The following is a 20,752-nucleotide window of genomic DNA, read 5'->3' on the forward strand; positions in this document are numbered from 1 at the left end:
TGTTTTGTGAAATATTCTAAACAGTTTTTTTTTTATTTTTTATTATTATTATATTTTACTGAAAGATATGGCGGTGACAAGCATTTTGTCTTCAGAAGAAACGCAGGAAAGTATTTCATTTATTTTTTAATCTTAAAATGTTTTTGTAATAAATGTTATGTAAATGTTGAAGCATATCCATTGTTAAAGATCATGTGACAGATCAAAGATTTCATACTGATGGAATACCTGTACCAAGTGTTTTGGTTGATGGTAGGATGCAAAATTCAAAGACAATGGGCAGTGTGAACAACTAAAAGAAGGATACCATCATGTACACAAGTCCTATCAATAAGACCTTGCTGCCAGAAAAACTCAAGCTGTTGATAAGTGCACAGATCAAATAGTGGCTCGGACTTCCACAGTGATTGAGTGGAAAATGGAACTACCCATTACAAGTCTGGTGGAAGAATTAAAATACACTAAAGCTAGGGTGGTTATGACTATCACTGATCTTGCAATTCGAACAGCAGCCCCTCGGTTCACAGTGGGGAGAAAGTGGAATCCAATTGAATTCAACTGCACTGCGTACAATGCAAGGTCTGCTCCTCATTTCAGGGTTGTTGTTGTTCAAGTCCAGCATGGTAGAGCTGGCATTGGGCTCATCCAAAAAGCTAATTAAAGGGACAAGGCAACTTCAAGGCAGAAGAGACAGCTTGGTGTTAAGACAGCAGAACAACACGCTAAGGCCATTTCAATGGCTAAACAAGGTCAATGGACTGATTGGGTGAACCGAACCTAGGAAAGAGGAAACTCAGTTGGCATGTAAATGGAGGGACCTCGACTGAGCTTTCTCATCAGAGCCACCTATGGTCTCCTACCCAAACCTTAGAACCTGAATCAAGCACCTGAAACACAGACACATACTATCAGGAGTATAGTACTATTGTATTATAGGAGTATAGTGCTATTGTAGTGAGCTACAAGCCTCACCCAAGGTCATTATATGCGACGAGAATCAAGTTCTAAAGCAGCTGGCATCAGTCTTGGAACAGAGGCGAACTACCACAAATGCTTCTCAACAAACGTAAGTAGGATTTTCCCACTTTACTCAATTTATAAAAAGTAGGCCAACCTCCAATTCACTACAGGACACAAAATACACAAGCAGTTTCGATCAGTGAAGCATTTTGCTCAAGCCTGGAGGATGAATGTTGAAACTGGCGTTTCCCCCAGATATTGTGATTGCAAAACTCCTGCCAGACATGGACCTTTGGTCCACAACAGCCAAGCTGGCATATTTTGAAGAGGTTACAGTACCATGGGAGGACAGAGTGGAAGAAGCACTTGACAATAGGGCTGTGCAATTAATAGAAAAAACTTTTTGATTTAGACCTCAAACGATTATGAAAATGCAATAATCGAGATAAAACGATTATGTCCCTTTTTCAGTGCTGCACTTTCATTCCACCATAAAAGCCCAATTTCCCGTGCAAATCAGTAAAATAGTGTAAGGTGACATTTGCAAATTGGGATGGGCTTGATTTATCAAAGTATATTTATTATGTTTTCAAAAGCATGAAAGAGACTTTTTTTTTCTTGGTACAAAAAAAACTTGGTAAACTTTATGAACTAATCTTGAGAAACATAATATAAAAATGTAAAAAATAAGAACTACAATCAGAGTTATTAATTATTATTAAGCCTCTCATAAAAAAGCCACAACTTGACCCCAGAGAACTAGTTAATTATAGACCAATCTCGAATCTCCCTTTTCTGTCCAAGATACTAGAAAAGGTGGTATCCTCACAATTATATTCCTTCTTAGAGAAAAATGGTATATGTGAGGATTTCCAGTCAGGATTTAGACCGTATCATAGTACTGAAACTGCTCTCCTTAGAGTTACAAATGATCTGCTCTTATCATCTGATCGTGGGTGTATCTCTCTATTAGTTTTATTGGATCTTAGTGCAGCGTTTGACACAATTGACCACAACATTCTTTTGCATAGACTTGAACACTTTGTTGGCATCAGTGGAAGTGCATTAGCATGGTTTAAATCGTACTTATATGACCGCCATCAGTTCGTAGCAGTGAATGAAGATGTATCATATCGATCACAAGTGCAGTATGGAGTACCTCAAGGCTCAGTTCTAGGGCCGCTACTCTTCACGCTTTATATGTTACCCTTGGGAGATATCATCAGGAAACATGGTGTTAGCTTTCACTGTTATGCTGATGATACGCAGCTCTATATTTCCTCGCAGCCCGGTGAAACACACCAATTTGAAAAACTAATGGAATGCATAGTCGATATAAAAAATTGGATGACGAGTAATTTCTTACTGCTAAATTCAGAAAAAACAGAGGTGTTAATCATAGGGCCTAAAAACTCTACTTGTAATAACCTAGAACACTGTCTAAGACTTGATGGTTGCTCTGTCAATTCTTCGTCATCAGTTAGGAACCTAGGTGTGCTACTTGATCGCAATCTTTCCTTAGAAAGCCACGTTTCTAGCATTTGTAAAACTGCATTTTTCCATCTCAAAAATATATCTAAATTACGGCCTATGCTCTCAATGTCAAATGCAGAAATGTTAATCCATGCATTTATGACTTCAAGGTTAGACTACTGTAATGCTTTATTGGGTGGTTGTTCTGCACGCTTGGTAAACAAACTACAGCTAGTCCAAAATGCAGCAGCAAGAGTTCTTACTAGAACCAGGAAGTATGACCATATTAGCCCGGTCCTGTCCACACTGCACTGGCTCCCTATCAAACATCGTATAGATTTTAAAATATTGCTTATTACTTATAAAGCCCTGAATGGTTTAGCACCTCAGTATTTGAATGAGCTCCTTTTACATTATACTCCTCTACGTCCGCTACGTTCTCAAAACTCAGGCAATTTGATAATACCTAGAATATCAAAATCAACTGCGGGCGGCAGATCCTTTTCCTATTTGGCGCCTAAACTCTGGAATAACCTACCTAACATTGTTCGGGAGGCAGACACACTCTTGCAGTTTAAATCTAGATTAAAAACCCATCTCTTTAACCTGGCATACACATAACATACTAATATGCTTTTAATATCCAAATCCGTTAAAGGATTTTTAGGCTGCATTAATTAGGGAAACTGGAACCGGAACACTTCACATAACACCGTACTTTCTACATCATTAGAAGAATGGCATCTACGCTAATATTTGTCTGTTTCTCTCTTGTTCCGAGGTCACCGTGGCCACCAGATCCAGTCTGTGTCCAGATCAGAGGGTCACTGCAGTCACCCGGATCCAGTACGTATCCAGACCAGATGGTGGATCAGCACCTAGAAAGGACCTCTACATCCCTGAAAGACAGCAGAGACCAGGACAACTAGAGCCCAGATACAGATCCCCTGTAAAGACCTTGTCTCAGAGGAGCACCAGGACAAGACCACAGGAAACAGATGATTCTTCTGCACAATCTGACTTTGCTGCAGCCTGGAATTGAACTACTGGTTTCGTCTGGTCAGAGGAGAACTGGCCCCCCAACTGAGCCTGGTTTCTCCCAAGGTTTTTTTCTCCATTCTGTCACCGATGGAGTTTCGGTTCCTTGCCGCTGTCGCCTCTGGCTTGCTTCGTTGGGGTCACTTCATCTACAGCGATATCGTTGACTTGATTGCAAATTAAAACAGACACTATTTCAACTGAACAGAGATGACATCAATGAATTCAATGATGAACTGCCTTTAACTATCATTTTGCATTATTGAGACACTGTTTTCCAAATGAATGTTGTTCAGTGCTTTGGCGCAATGTATTTTGTTTAAAGCACTATATAAATAAAGGTGATTGATTGATTGAGAACGATCCTCACTTGAAGAGTCAAGAGCCAAATCTCATAAAAAGCTCATATCGAAAGCCACAGCAATAAGGGCGAACCACAGCATGTTAAAATACCATCGTCATCATTGTTGATGTGCACAGCTGCATGGATGCTGTTGTAGCACGCTCGCTCACTTTCACTCTTTGCTCAAACTCCTTCTCTGAGCTTACCCACAATATCATCAAATCCAGATTAGATCTGTTTCCAATTGCACCCCATCTGTGCAGGAGAGCTTATGTGGGTTTTAGGCTGCAGGAGCGGGACGTTTTGTATTCAAGGATGTGGCTTCTACAGTATTAGATGAGGTCTGGTGTCTCCCCATAGTTTTGGTGCTTACGGAGTTGGACATATGACTGAGCTTGTCTCACAAGTAGGGCTGGGTGATATTGAATACATCTACATCATGATGTTAACCATCATCTAGTTTCTTTGAACAAAAAAGGACAACATGCATCAATGAAATCAGAAGACACCAAAGTGATTGTACGGTATTTTGTCATCCGGTTGGCACAGTGATCAAAAGACGCATTGTTACATCCACCGGATGAATGAAACTTGGTGGACCACATAGGGGTTTTCATATCTTCTGATTACAGATTTCACCATTTTTTCCACATGCGTGTATTTTTGTTTATCAGCAGGCTGTGGCGACAGACCATGGAAGTTATTTTCCTTTAGGCTTATGATACCCTTTTCCTCCCAGAAAACTATGTACACTGTTTGGGAGTCTGTGGGTCACACAGTTTGGGTTTCATTTTGTTTGCTACAATGGATGTTTATCTTTGTGAGTCTGTATGTGTAAGTAAGATCCCTCATGCCAGATTAGACGTGTGTTTTCGGCTTTTGTATCCAGCTTATCTGCAAAGTTTTGGATGAAAAGTGCTCTGTATCTCTAAATGTCTCATCTGAAGCATGGTTTCTCTGGGCATACCATTACAGGCAACTTAGATATAAACTGTTCTGAATTCTTTGCAGCAAAATTAAGCTTTTCAAAGAGAGAGAAAAAAAAGTGATTTTGCTCATCTGGATGTTAAAGGGTGATTATGGAAAAACAGATTTTCCTTTCAATGTACTTAAATAACAGTAGTAGCCAGAACATGTTTCAGCAATTGTCTTATTGTGTTGCACAGAGAATTGAAAACCAGGAAAATCTTTTTCATTATGGGTTGAATTATCCCAGTATACGCAATACTGTATGTACACAAATTAAGGGCAAAGTCGATGCCTCAGTGATTATGTCAATGCCCCATTATGCCATTTTTAAGGTTTCTAATATTGGTTTGGGAGTCTTCATCCAAAAAACTTTTTTTCTCAAAACATGGATTTAATATAAGCTAATTTTCCAATGATTTTTAAATGTTTTAAAACAATTCTAAGCTTCAGTCTCTCTAAACCCCTCCTTTCCGTGAACCTGCTGTGCTCTGATCGGTCAGATGGCCCAGTCGGTTGTGATTGGTCTACCGCATTACAACCTGTGCCGGAAACCATAAACCATAAAGCATGCCATGGTTCCACATCTTAAACACTTGATAGAAAATATAAACATTTTATCATCCTGACAGGCTGTGATTCAATGGAGCCAGTTGGTCTAAATAAACTGGATACTGAGCCATCTTTAGAAAGCAAATGTGTTTTGAATCCCCGAGATTAAACAAGCAGTCGTCACTAAAATGACAGGAACACAAAAAAGATTTGGGGTTGGACTGCTATGAACTTTAACTGATTCTTTGCAGCCTCATGTTTTGGACATGAAAATAAAATGAATTTACTTCCATGGTGTAGGAGACAGTGCTTCTGCTCGACATGATCTTAACCACATGAACAAGCTACAGTGTTTGAGGAAAGGCCGAGTTGTTTGCGGCCAGCCAATGTAGAACATAGGTGGACATTATGCAAATGTGTTACTCTGTGATGTGTAGCCAAACTGAAGTGGGATTCAAATTACAGACCACTCATTTAGGCTGTTCAGAGTCAATTCTCTCTCTCTTTTTTTTTTTTTGGAGACGATAACTATTTATCGTGCACTTTCAGCTTTACTACTTTACAGATCGTTTACATTCACAGACAGCTACATTACAGCACGGCATGACAGGCAATATTAAATATGGCATAATAGGAGCACTTTAACCACTATGCCAATGTAAAACTTTGTGTATGCTGTTTGTTGTTCATAGCTTTAGCATCTCTTTCCCACTTACCGGCCTACTGTATAAATGCAATCCCGGGCAGACGACTCAAAGCCGTCTGGGTTCATGGATGGCAGGATGTGCACACGACTGCTGTTCAACAATCGTGTCACCAATGGATCACTTAGGTAACGGCTGGTCAGATAATCAATCAACTGAAGCAGTAACACACGGCTCACAACCTGAACACAGAGAAACACATACAGTCAAAATAATAGTAATAAAAAATTGATCTTTTTCTAAAGAGTTGCATTTTATTTGAAATAAGACGCAAGAAGCACTGGAGCAATGGTAAACTTGGTAAACACAGCCTTTCATGGTTTATCGCTTTTATTAAACAACTATAAATGCAATATGATAACGTTCAATTAAAATGACTTTTTTTTTTTTTTTTTTTTTTTTTTTTTACAAATGAGTGTCAAAAAAATATAAAAAAATAAAACAAATCTATACAAGTAAACCAAAAATGAATTATATTTTTTACACTGTCCAAACTTGTCAATGACAATAGTTTTTTTTGACACTAATGGGAGTAAAATAAATAAATAAAAATAAAATAATAATAAAAGTATGAGAAACCTCAATAATTCATCAAATGTTTTATCAGACAGCTACAGTATGTGTTAAAGGATTTTGGACTAATGAGATTCCGCTATGGGACATGTTACCCAGAATGCCCTATAAAATGGAAATCAAGTAACTGACTAAATGCCTTATCAATCACAATTTATGTTACTTAGGACAAACTTCAAACTAAGTTTGAAAAGGTAGATTATCTTTTGTTGGTTTCTCGTGTAATGCCCGGTTATGTCACGGGAGTCAAAATGATCCATTTAACAACTAAAATTCACCAAAATAAACTCCACATAAAAACATCTTTATTGCCCAATAATCTTAAAAATAATATAAAAACTCACACTCACTGTGTCTGTATTTATTTATTTAGTATTTGTCATGCTTAATAGAGATGTGTCAGAATCTTAAGCAGGAAATGAACTGTTCCATTCCTAGGAAGACATTGAATAGATCATTGATGCCACATCATTGTGGTCTCTTCTGGATGTCAGAGGCTGGCAGAGGGGCTTTGATGTGGTGTGAGGCAGCCACACCAGAAACTACTCACAGAACCTGAAGCCCCAGGTGCTCATAAGTCAACATGGCAAGCTCTGAGACTACAGATACTATCAGTCTGGTGTGGATGTCTGTGTACTCTTTCTGAGAATTTACGGCCTCCACTTGTCCTGAGGACAATGTTTTTTCATAGAAACTGTATCTGAATGAGGTTAAAGTGCACGTCATGCACACAGCAAAACTGTGAGACCTGAGATTATGAAGCACAAATGTAGAGCTGTGGGTTAAACTTTCTGTCCAGGAGTGTTGTACTCTGCGTCGTGTGTGATTATTGTTATCTGTATCCGCTGAGACAGACCACAGCAAACGTCAGCGCATCAGTGTGATAACGTCTTTAGAAGAGAGTAGTAACATCCTCACTCACACAAACAGACTTCCACATAGAAAAACATGATAGATAATAGTCTTAGATATATACAAATATAAATTATATGTATAACAGTGTATAATAAATTTAGTTCAATAAGTGAATAAATTAGTAAATAAACGTATTTAAATAACAAAAGTGTGTGTATATATATTCTAATTTTAAAATGATCAACATATGATAGGAAAAGACTTACAGCTGTCCCTGATTAGACTTCTATAAACTATTCAACTATATCTGCTTACACATTTCTGCCGACATGACAATTTCCTTCTTATTTTTAATGGTTTTACATGAGGACGTCTGTTCAGTTCTATCATCAGCTGATTTGGATTTGAAGTCTATACAAAAGAAACACTTGCTCCATAAGATCTCCAAGCAAATTCTTTAAACCAAGAGCTAAAAAAAGTCCACTGATGACGATATATTGAGTCCTCTAGTTCTTTCTGTCTCCATACTCACTGACTAATCTCAGAACAAACATCTGTTTCAGCAGCAGTACTGTTCTCGGGAAACAGTAAAGTCTGGTTTCACATCTCATCGACACATCTTAGAAGTTCTTAAACATTGTACTTGTGATTTTATATTTTACATTACTGCAGGTTGCTTTATTTAGTGGTTATATGTTGATGTGTCATTACATTTCTCTTATAAAGTTAAATGATGTGGCTGAAACTTTATTGATGTGGTTTTGTTTTGGTTTACTGTACAATTTACAGAGTGTCTATCTATTGTGAGGGAAAAGATCTAAGAACTGTTTGCATTTCCTCTTCAAAAGACCCACAGCAACACAAGAGGCACACCCTCGTCCCCTCAGCGCTCCAGACGTCATCACAATCAAGTGAATGTGAAAATATCATCCACAATACAATATTTTTATTTTTATTATTTTTTTATTAATTTTTTTTACAAACAAAAACTTTTTCCTACAGAAGTCCTAAGAAGCCATGGATTATATCTATTTTTTCCTTTCTTGAATTGTCGTGATAACGACTTTATCTCGTAATCTCAACATAAGTTATTTTCTTGTGATCACGACATACCAAAAGTTGATTACTCATTATCACTATAACTTCATTTTCTCATGATCTCAACATAAAAGTCGTTATCACGACTTAATTTTCAAGGGGGGGAGGGTTCCCCCTTGGTCCGTTTGCAATCGCGTTCTGGTCACATTCTGTGCAAACGCACAAGATGCACCCCACTAAGAACGTCCCTGTTCGTGATCGCTATAATTTGTCTGGTATTGTTCATTGTGTATCATTAAGTTGAGTTTCACCACCGCTTCCTGTGTCATAAAATAACTGCTTATTAAAACCAGGGTTGAGGTCACTGTATAGACCCCTTAATCACCTACGTCACTGTGTCTTCACCGCTCTAGCTGGAGGCAAAACACAAGGCAGAACTCATAGCAGGTGCGCTAAAAGTTTGAGGTTTTGACTTTAAAATGTCTTGTTGTTGTGTTTTTGGCTGCCAGAATAGAAGGAACAGCACTTTTGTTTCAAAACTAAAGTTTTACCGGTTCCCGGCAGATTTCACAGTAATCAAGAAGACAATTGTGGTTGAATGCAATACGGCGTACAGACTGGACGGAGATGATCATAAATAATACTTGTGTTTGCAGTGCACACTTCATATCAGGTAAAATAATATGCATATGAACTGGTGTGTTGGTTTTATCTAGTGAATCAGCAAGTTTCTTTTTTATAGGTGAAAAGTCGCCAACCTTCAGCTAGGGCTTTGCAAAAAATCAAATGTGATTTTCATGCACATCTCATCAGTAAAGATGCTCTTTTAATTAGAAGTATTATCTCCAGCACGTGTGTTCAGATCAGGGTTGCCAGGTTTTCACAACAAATCCTTCCCCGTTGCCTCTCAAAACTATTCCAAAACTAATCGGGATTCCAGGAGGTTCCCAGATAAATAAAAAAATGCTTCCCGGGGTTAAAATATGCGGGGTTTTTTTTTGGCATGGTTGTCTTGGTAAAATTCACATTTTAGGGGCTAAATATCATGTTATTGGTATTGGGGTTGTTTCGAACCGCGGACATGAAAAACAACCGCAGACTTGGCAACACTGGTTCAGGTGGAGCGGCAGTTACTACACAGAGCTGTAGTCTACCGACAACTAACACAAAATCGCTTTCAAAATTTTAAAATCGATTTTGTGTAGATTGTCAGTGAATTACGGCTCTGTGTGGTAAATGCCAACCAGTGTTGCCAAGTCTGTGGTAAGTTTTTCATGTCCGCGAGTCGAGGCGACAATACCAATAACGTGATATTTAGCCCCTAAAATGCGAATTTTACCAAGGCAACCATGCCATAAAACTAAAATTTTAACCCCGGAAAGCAATTTTTTATCGGGGAACCTCTTGGAAACACGATTGGGCTAGTTTTGGACTAGTTCTGAGAAGCAACTGGGCAGGATTTGTTGTGAAAACCTGGCAACCATGATCTGAACACACGTGCTGGAGATACACTTCTAATTACAGGAGCGTCTTTACTGATGAGATTTGCATGAAAAATCGCATTCGATTTTTTGCACAGCCCTACCTTCAGCGCACTAGCTCGTTTAAATGTTAAACACACATACAGCGATAGATGTGTGTGCCATCCTTTGAATGGTCTCTTAAAATAATACACATTGCTAATCATAGTTAGCCCAGCGATAGGTTACATTAGAAAATAAGCCTTGACAAAATTCCCCAAACCACCCAAAAGTAATTCATATGGCCGTATGGCATACGGGTCAGGTAGCCTGCTTCCATCCGCGAGAGTTAATTTATAAAAATAGCTGTCACGGACAGTTCCGAACCTTCTTCTGCATCCATGTTTAATACATCCCTCCTAAAACGTGCTAGCTTACGCTTGTCAACATTGTGTCCGCACCTCTTTTTGCCTCCAGCTAAGCCCCGCCCACCCGGAGACGTTGCAATGTTTACAAACTTTTAAGGGGTCTATTCTGTTTACACCTATATCTTTATTTGTGCTTCTTTGAGGTCAAGATTGTTATTTATTAAGTAATAAGTGGGGATGTTCTGGTTATCTGCAGTAGGGCTTTAACGACATAGGCTAGCCTATTTGTAATGTGCCTCTTTTCCCTATTTTTAATCTTTATTGAAAATAAATGTAGCCTTTATTAATAAGAAATGTGGTTTAGATGTAACATGCATAGGCTAATTTAATTCAGTGATGCTCTAAAGTGTTGTAATCTTTTTTGTTTTCTATATTTCTTTGTGGAAACCACACACACACAAACATGAACACAGTTACAGCATATCATGACTACTAAAAATTACAGATTATATATCAATTTTAAATAAAAGGTAAATTAAGTGATTTGAATCCAAGCAGCTCTAAAAGATTTTAGAATAGTTCTGCATCCTTCTGAATGCGCTCCGTCTGAGTTTGCAGTGTTGCTTTGACCATTTTTACTGGCAAAATTTACTGAAATATCCATGACAGGCTACAGTAAGAGCACACTGTTTATCTGTCGATCAGATGCATGTCAGTTGCGACAGTATAGCAACAGTAATCAAACAATTAAATAAAAAAAATAAAAAACTTTCGTTACATCAAGATTACGAGAAAATTAAGTCGTGATCATGAGAAAACTTGTGTTATGTCGAGAGATCACAAGAAAATTAAGTTATTACAACAAAACAAGAAAGAAAAAAAAGTGAATAATCCATGGCCTCTTAGGACTAATATTAATATTTCTGCTGTAAATGTCATGTACCATGAAAATAACAGTGATTGGTCGCCTACATGTCAGTCAGATGGCCAAGAAGTAGGCAGTTCAAGACCAGACTTGAACTAGACTTACTGTGAATACTGATGGTCAAATCTGGCTTAATGAGTCTAGAAAAACATTAACTTTACTGACAAGCCTATACAAACTTTAGTGGCTGAAATGGATAAACCAGAGAAGAATATTTACGGATCGATTTCTGATTACTGAGGCACGTGGGCTGCTTGTTTAAGTTGGCGTGTGTGTAGGCCGTTTCTCAGTTGGCACGTAGACAACAGGAGAATTGTCCTAGAAAAACAGCTACACACTATACCCCCAGCTTCTTGTCAAGACCACCCAAACTACGATTCGTCATAACACCCTTAAAATTTGTACAATCCTTAAATAAGATCAGACAAAACAACAAACAAAAAGATGAAGGGTCAAATCGAGAGAGAGAGAGAGAGAGAGAGCAGAGAAAAGGGAGCCACTGTTGAAAAACCTCCGGTCGTACTCTGAGTGGTCTGTATATTCACAATTGTGCTTTCATGCATCCGGTGGAGCAGCGTGCAGAGGAATAATTTAAGATAGAAGTTAAACTAGAGCTGGGAAAACCTGCTCTATATGGCCGAAGGTCATCTGACCCTGTGTTACACATTCATTGGACTTCACTTTTCCATGAATGCCTCTCACGGTTATATAATGCAATCAGTTTTTGAACACAAAATAATGTTTAAATCGCATAATACCTAGGATAAAACTTCAAAAACATAATAGCAAGCATTACTATTACCATTTCTCCCATTCTTTGTATTAAATTCTGTCTCCCTTATGCAAATTACAAATGATACCTCAAATATATTAATGCTATTCTCTTACTAAGCAACTGCACTTTTACATTTTCACTTGGTGGACAAAATGATGGAAAATCAATTAGACTCGCAGTACACTGAAAATGGTCCCAAGCCGTACAGACCAGAATATCATAGAAGCTATATCCTTACAAAACTAGTCAACTAAAACTGTGAGTGAAATTGGGCAAGGAGCACATTTAGATGCACACATCTTACTAATGATTACAGAAAGCTGATTTACTTTTATTTAAATAAATGCATTGCATGCATTTGCATTACATGCAAACCAATTACCCAACAACACAAGAAAAACTGATTTTTTTTAACTAGTTTTGTAAAGATGGTTATTTCCCGGTGATGATTCTACCCAAGTGTATTCTATTTATTTTTAAGTTAAGCAATAATGTCAGCAGGAAACTTGTACAGACTCATTTTTCTCATGTTTCTTTTTTTCACTCAATATCCTGTTAATCTTGAGTACCTATAGAGTAGTACTGCATCCTTCATAACTCCAAAAAGTCTTTAGTTTTATTATATTCATAAGAGAAAGATAGTCTGTACCGATTTTTCCTGGAAAAACACGACCGGCTGGAGGCGTGACGTGTGGGCGGAGCTAAAGAATCACGAGCGCCAGTAGGCTTTTGCGTTGAGAGCATGTGGAAGATGTGACATTACCGTGAGTAAAAAACTCAGTATGCATGAAATAGCATTTCACCCCCCCCCCCCCCCTTTAAAATCTGTCAAACCATACTAAAGTAAAGAGATTTCAAATTAACATAACTGACCCAGCTGTGGACAGCATCTTCTGGCAAGACACAGGAATTCGTTTGCCTCAATCCTCACAAAGCGTTATGGGTATTGGGAGCTTTTGAATGTTCATTGTTTGTACACGCAGTATTGCGGGACATTATGGGATTGAACAAGTGCACTCATTGTCCACTAAAACCACTAAAAATGACTGTCGATGTATGTATAATGATGTATAAGGCTATCAGCGGCAATTTCAGACACAGCCATATAATCTTTTGGCTCGTGTCAGAAAGCGGTTGACCAGCATACCCTTGAAACATCAGAACAAGGGCCCTACAACCACTTTAGCAACTGTACTACAACACACCAAGAACATCAGTAGCATGTAACTACTTCGTTCTTAAACCATATGCTTTCATGCATTTGCCAGATGCTTTTATCCAAAGTGACTTGGTAAAACCAAACTGACAATCAAACCCACAATTTTGATGTTGCTAATGCCATGCTCTGTAGTTGAGCTGCAGGAGCACAAACAAGCAAGGGTCAGAAAAAATTAAAGACGCAAAAAGGATTCAGGCAGATTTCTGTTTGCGTTTCATAAATGTGTCCACAGTAATGGAATTATTTACTTTTATTCTGAGTAATGTGTTGATTTAATGCATAATTCCCATTTCTTCTCCTCTTTCATCCCTCAGTAATCCACACTAGCCCTGCCTGTGTTTCCTCTCGGTTCGTTCGCTTTACCTAAATGTTTAGAGAGACTTTTTGCCATTCAGGTTTACACAAAAGGATCGTGTTCTGTCTTACTGGAACATTAAGAGACTCAGACAACCTTAAGAGCACTTCAGTGGTGTATCAAAGGTCTGACTCATGGATGCTGATGGGGAAAGTTTACGTGACTAATCTGAGTAATGTTTACCAGTTTATTTGAAATGCACCTCCCATCCTGGATGTTCATATAGCTTCCTTGTATTTGCGTGATTTGAACAGTGGTCCTCTTTAAACATCCAGACAGGATGTTAGCTAATGAAGCCTCAGCTGCTGTCAGACAAGTGAAGCTTTGACTACATTTAAAAGGCCATTAGAGAAATGTACAGTAGCTACCGGTGATATGCATGAAAGCATTTGAAGATGAAGCGTGATATTTTATTTTATGACGTTTTAAGCTCTTGGTTTCCACAACAACTACATAATGACAAATACTACTGCAGAATATAATGCTTAAATAACATTTTTGAAGGCACTTATGAAGATTTGACTGAATAAACATTTGCTACAATAGCGAAGTCAAGTCACCTTTATTTATATGGCGCTTCATACAATACATGGTGTCAAAGCAGCTCTACAGTGTTAAAAAAAACATATTTGTGAGCTGATAATGCAAGAGGACAATAGAAAACAGTTAAAGTTGGTTCATCATTGATTCAGTGATGTCATTATCCAGTTCAGATCAGTTTCTTCCAATAGTGTCTGTGCAATGAAGTCAAATATCGTCAGACATTTTTTACAATTCAAAGGAACAGAACACAGCAGCCCAGTTCTTCTCTGTTGTGATCTAATAATGTCCTTGTGATATCAATGTCACAATAAAATTACGAGCATTTCATTATTTTCCCTAATGGATAAAAATACAGCACAATGGAAAATACACAGGTTATTCAGTCAGACAGATAATACAACCTTATTCAAAAATTATATATATATATATATAGTGTAAATTAAGTAAATTTTTGCCAATAATCTCTCTCCAAAAATCTTCCCCAGCCCATTCATCCATTAGCACTTCCAACCACAGTTTCTCTTCAGAACATTTTGTTTAGTTCCCCTCACAAAGACAGGAAGTACTGAATTCACAATGTGCATGAGGGCGGAGCACATTGGTGAAAAGACCCCCCCCCCCATACACCACCTTGTTTTTTTTGTTTTTTTTTTCGGTGAAGGTCACAGTCCACTGCTCTTCATTGGCATCCCAGCCGGTTCCTCGGACTGTAATGCTTTTGTGTATAGACCCTTTTTCCCACACACCCCTTACCAAATACACCCCTTCAGATCAGCACTGGCCCCCTCTAGCTCAAACAACAAGAAACAAAACTAAACAAACTGAGAGCTGGATCTATTTAAAGCAGCTTCCAATTCCAAATTTAGCCCCATCTAAAGAAAACGGACTGAAACGGACTAAAGAAAACTGTTCTTTGGAAGAGATTCAGTAATATAAAACCAGTTCACGCGAAAGTTCCTGCTTGCAACATAAGACTTAGTAAAAACCTAAAGGGAAACAGCTGCATTACCTCGTTTCCGTGCATATTGCCCACATATTTGAATTCCGGGATGCCCGTTCTGTGTTCTCTGGGATGTTGACCCAGTATTAAGACCCAGAGTTCTCTTCCTATAAAGACAAAATGTAAATGTTAATCGACTGCAAACAAATGTTTCAATGAGTGAATCAGTGAATTTGCAACTGAATTAAGTGCTGTGGATCTTGTGCTGGTCACATGATTAATGTCTCACTGTTTTCGGAGTTAACCAGATACGCAAATAATGTTTTTGCACAGTTTGGGCAGGAACCTGGCAACCCAATCCCATGTAATCTCACGTCTAGCTCTCATTCACTGTTGCATTTGTATTGGTCTTTAAGGACTACTGAATATGGATCTCATATTGACTGCACAAGTTAAAGCATGCTTGCTTAAAACAACAAAACAAGAGAGAGAGAGAAATCATCAGTTTTAAAAGATGATCTTGTGAAGGTAAATAAAGTCTTCTAAAGCAAGACCACCCTTACCATTTCACTGTTTAAGCTTTTATTTGGAGGCTGAATTTGATCAAAATTCTTAACAGTGTTATATTTTTTATGTAACTTTTGAATTTTAATATAATAGATCAAAAAATGATAATACAATTAAAATATATCATATATGACTAAATGGTCTGATAAGTGGTGTGTGTGTGTGGTCCATGTAAAGTTCTCTAAGGTGTGGACCTCGAAATACTTGAAACCTTTCACTCTTACTACAGGGGCCTCTCTCCAAGTTCACAATGGTTTCTTTAGTCTCATTGACACGCTGTTAGAAAGTGTCAGGTTCTCTTTCTCCAACAGATTAGCTACTTTTATACACATTCAATTCCTGTAAAATCACTGGATTAACTTTTCTGTTAAAATATACTGATTACTGAACACCAAAATGTCATTAAAACAGCCTTTGAGACTGGAAATATAATAGGATACTAACAGTTTGAGAAGAAAAAAAAAAAAAAACTGCATTTGATGCTGAATGCACAATTTATGCAGTTGTTCAAGATGTCACAGCTTACAATTTACTTTGAAGTCTAACAGTGTCGAACTCTGTGAATGGGTCAAACTATTTAAAAGCAGACTCCAGTACGTGCTCAAACATGCACGCCAATATTATGGTTTTGTTCACACATACCATCGAGGGAGAACTTGAACAGGTTGTTTTTATACACTCCTATACAGGAGTTTTTATACACTCCTATACATACTGTATGCTGCAATAATCAGAGTTACTATTAACACACCTGGATTTTTTTCCCTTTAAAGCAGCAAAAGAGAAGGAGTGATCTGCAAAGGTTTATTTTTTTTTAAGGATTAAAATTTGACTCTAAGGCGGCATGAAAAGAAACTTCACACTATCTATTTTCTAAATGCATGTTATTATAGATCTTGTTGTGACCAATTCATCCGTGTTTCATTTCTTAATGTTTTGACCTCAATGTTTAAATCAAAAGTTAAAAATGAACCAAAAGTCATAACCAAAATTTTTTTGCATTTCTGTACATTTCTGAAATCCAATTACTGTGGTTTATTAAACAAGACAAAATTATGTGAAGAATTATGAATGATTTCTGTAGTGTAATCTTGATTAAGCCGACACTGTTGACAAATGGTATTTGTCTGGGTTGATAATCAGACAAGAATAGTTAGTTAGGCCCAACTAATCAAACGTATGAAACATTACATCAGAGATAATCATAGCCCACCTCCACCTCCCGTTCTTGCCCCACTGGGCAACCTTAACACGGATTAGACCAAGACAGGGCAGTCAACAAACAAGAACGGCCTTCCAGGCTAAGCAGCTGGTGTCCTAGATTACCTTTAGTTAGCTTGGGTCTCTTATTTCGTGGCCTTAAATAGGCGACACAGTGGGATTAGGACAAGGGGTTAACATGACGGGGCAAGAGCGCACAATGGCTACACAATCTCTTTGAGGTCTGAAGTGATTGAAGAAATTGGCTTACAATCAGCCAGTAACAATGGCTCCCAAGAGATGAAGGAGATATGGGTAGGACTTCATTAAGGGTTGCTTTCTTGAAGTGCAACTCCATCTAAATTAAAAGATATAGTACCACAGTGTCCTTGGATTAGTTTAGGGCACTACCCGCATTAGTAGAAAGACCTTTAACTGGGGAAGCAGAGGTTTACTTGAGGTTTTAATCAACTAAAGTGGGCCCAAAGGTCAGCCTTGGGGCACACCGCTTGTCTAGCGATGAATAAAACAAGATTTGGACTGAAGCATATGGAGGACCACCCTTATAGAAACAGAGGTTGCAAAAATGCGTACAGCGTGATATTAGCATCTAAATAAGATGGAGAAAAAAAGAGAGAGAAAGAGGGGAGAGAGAGAGAGACAGAGAGAGAGAGAGAGAGAGAGAGAGACTTGGCAGCAGATGTGTTCTACTCAATGATGGTTTTGTGAGAAGCCAAAAGAGCAACCTGATCTACGGACCGAATTAACTTAAAATGTCACGGACTTGCAGCACCTTCAAAGATAAGCCAATGTCTACATCACTCTGTAATATTAAACACCATATGGCTATAGTAACCCAAGAAAATTACTTGAGAAAAAAATTATAATAAATCGGATATGAATTGCAGAGAATGGTAGATTTTGATGGAATGAAAATCTGAAACACTATCATAATTGTGTCATGTAGTTTTCTTAAAATGCATTTAAAAATATTGAATGTATATATACACACATTACCAGGAAGATTAATACTTTCAATCTGCAAACAATTAACACATTTAATTCTTCAAAATTGATAGCAATGAGATTTACATTACAAAAAGATATAATCAAAAAACAAAAGCAAATGCAGTTCTTTTGTCCTTTCTATTTATGAAGGAATCCTGAAAAAAAAGAGATTTCACAAAACTATTAAACATCACAATTGATTTCAATACTGACAATAGGAAATATTTATTCAGCACAAAATCTGCATATTAGAATAAAATAAAATGCCACTTCCAAGTAATACAAGACGAGCATGAAATACACTAAATCAGAAAATGTCTTAACTTTTAATGTGGAAACGATGTCCGATAATCACCTTTCTTCAATGTTAAATCTAGTCTCGTCTGTTTCCCACATGCAAGCAAAGGTCAGCTTTATTTGTTAAACCAATCTCTAAGCACAGGCGCCACATTGTACTCCTGTGCGGGCAGTATTTACCGGCTCTGTTCAACTCTGTCAGATTGACCGACTGTGAAAAACAGCAAATCTTTAGCTGCACTGATTTCCCTTTCAAATAACAAATGGGATGAGCAAACTATCCTTTCAAACATCCCCAGACAATAAAGACTGCTTCAAAACGCTCTTTCAATAAGGCTATATAGGCGTAGAGACAGATCTTTGAAGCGGGACATTGTAGCTACCCTGGATCCTTTTGTTGGGGTAAATAGAGTAAAACTGTCTGGTCTTTCCAAGCACCTGAGTAGAACCATGGGAAACTAGTGTGAGGTCTGTTCAAGGAGAGTTGTGTTATCTCACTGGATTTTGCCGCTCATATGAACCGCTTTGCTACACTTCAAGTGGTCTGACATTTGGCACTCAGAAACTACGAGATGAAAAGTTCAGTCAGAGACCAATATCTTAATCAAATGTCATGTCTAAATCATTCAATTAACAAAATACTATTTTCTCAGATGTGAACAGTAGATTACATTTTTACAACAAGTATACTATCAACCTATATTCTATATGTGCTCTTTCAAAGGTTAATCGCATTGAGTTTTAAATATTCATAAACGCTCCTGGAATTTTTATAAAAACTGGTAAATCTTCAATCTCAGTAACTGCTAACTATTATCAACATATAGCAGGACTGAAAGGGTTATGATGGACTCTTTACATAAAAGTTTCCCTTTGAAATGTCTTAGGTAGTCCAGCACGTTCAGAGAGAGGTACTGATGTGAATTTCACAGACCGTGAGATATTCTGCATGAGGTTTTCTATGGAAGTTCTCAATATCGCTTTATAAGTGGCCCTAAAGAGTATTTGGACATTTAAGCAACACTTTAAATGAATTAGATATACCCAACCCCTTATAAACAAACAAATGATGCTAGATGATTTCTCAGAACTAGTTTTCAGTGGATGCATAAAGCTCAATCACAGGTGTAATTTAAAAACAGACTAATATTTGGCAAACAGAAAGGTTCCAGACACTTTCTGACCTGATATTGAACATTATATCTGTTGATTTATCTTTCGAAACATCTTTATTTGTGAAATCTTTTATGTGGAACGGTCATTGACACTTAGTTTATTTAACATTTTGTTATCTAATGCAATGATGTTCAAACATCACACAAGGGACCAAATATCACCGAGGCCAATGTTCATGTAAACAACTGTCTTCTTACAACAACTCACAAAATCACAAAAGGCATCTGCTAACAAATCCATAAATACAACATTAAAAAAGAAATCTAAATCTAAATCTTTTGACAGGAATGAAAACGAGGCTGTGAGGAATATAAGTAGAGTGCTTTCAATGGATTGTAATGTTGTTTAATATGATACAGATGGTCCAAAAACATTCAGTTGACAAACGCTCCATAAATCAGTTTTGAATTGTGAAAATAACATGATCTAGGACCTTTATACAGTGTGTGCCACTGTAAAGACCAAGTATATTCCTCACAGCCTTGCTAAACCTGATTAAGGTCTATTCAGTCCACGACTGCAAATTGTTAGAAAATATCATGCTCTCTGTCAAATATCTCTGTGATTCTGCCTGTTTGTGTTCTTTCTCTATTCCGTTTCATCCTTGTGTCTCTCTTCCTCATTCTTTCTCTGTTCCCCCTCTTTATGTCTCCCATATATGTCTCTGCTTAAGGCTTTTTCATTAGTTAGCTTGAATAATAGTATGCATCTGTTAAGAACTTATTCTTCTCCCTTAACTTTAATTTCAACACGTTTTTGTCTTATGACGCAAGGTAAAAAAAAATATTATTATTATTATTATATATATATATATATATATATATATATATATATATATACCCATGCATTCATATATATGCCCATGCATTCATAAATGACACAGGGACTGAGAGTATTCTGATGGCACTAAAAGATAAAGAGTTAGACTTCTTAACACAAATGTTATTGGTTTTCCAATCCTTACAAACGATATTATAAAATTGTGCAACTTACATTGACACACTATTGTCAGTGCATTTTCTTTCTATCAACTGCTCCTGAATGAATCTGTGTGCAAACAACTCAAAATTTTGCAATTTACCTAAAACCCTGTCACCAACGACTGCTGTGTGGGTGTAACCTACAGAAATATTAGCTAACCAATAAGATGCATCCAAAAAAATAGGCTTTCTGTCTATTTGTTATATGTAAAATGTATGTTATTAAAAAAAGCGCGATATAGAGCAGGACATCATAACTCAGTTGTTCGTCCAAAAATGTGTAAAACGTGTTAATGTCTTTTAAAAATATTATTTACTGTAAAAACGGTTATGTTTTTCCTTATTGCTAAGCTTTTTTTTGTCTTATCCAAATGTACCACTGGTTATCTTTGTAAAACAAAAAATAAATAAAAAAAAAAAGTTGTGTGTGATCGTGT

General features: G+C 37.3%; 1 protein-coding gene across 1 annotated transcript in view; it reads right to left on the reverse strand.

The window, feature by feature from the left end:
* LOC113048227 (carboxypeptidase M-like) overlaps positions 1-20,752 on the reverse strand; it is a 35,577-nt gene that overhangs the window by 13,013 nt on the left and 1,812 nt on the right. Inside the window, exons 3-4 of the mRNA XM_026209881.1 lie at positions 15,157-15,254; positions 6,049-6,218 (exon numbers count right to left, since the gene is read on the reverse strand). Coding sequence (XP_026065666.1) covers positions 6,049-6,218; positions 15,157-15,254 — 268 coding nt within the window. The remainder of the gene's footprint in view (positions 1-6,048; positions 6,219-15,156; positions 15,255-20,752) is intronic.

The sequence above is a fragment of the Carassius auratus genome, chromosome 29 (genome assembly GCF_003368295.1).
Source record: "Carassius auratus strain Wakin chromosome 29, ASM336829v1, whole genome shotgun sequence".
NCBI lineage: Eukaryota > Metazoa > Chordata > Actinopteri > Cypriniformes > Cyprinidae > Carassius > Carassius auratus.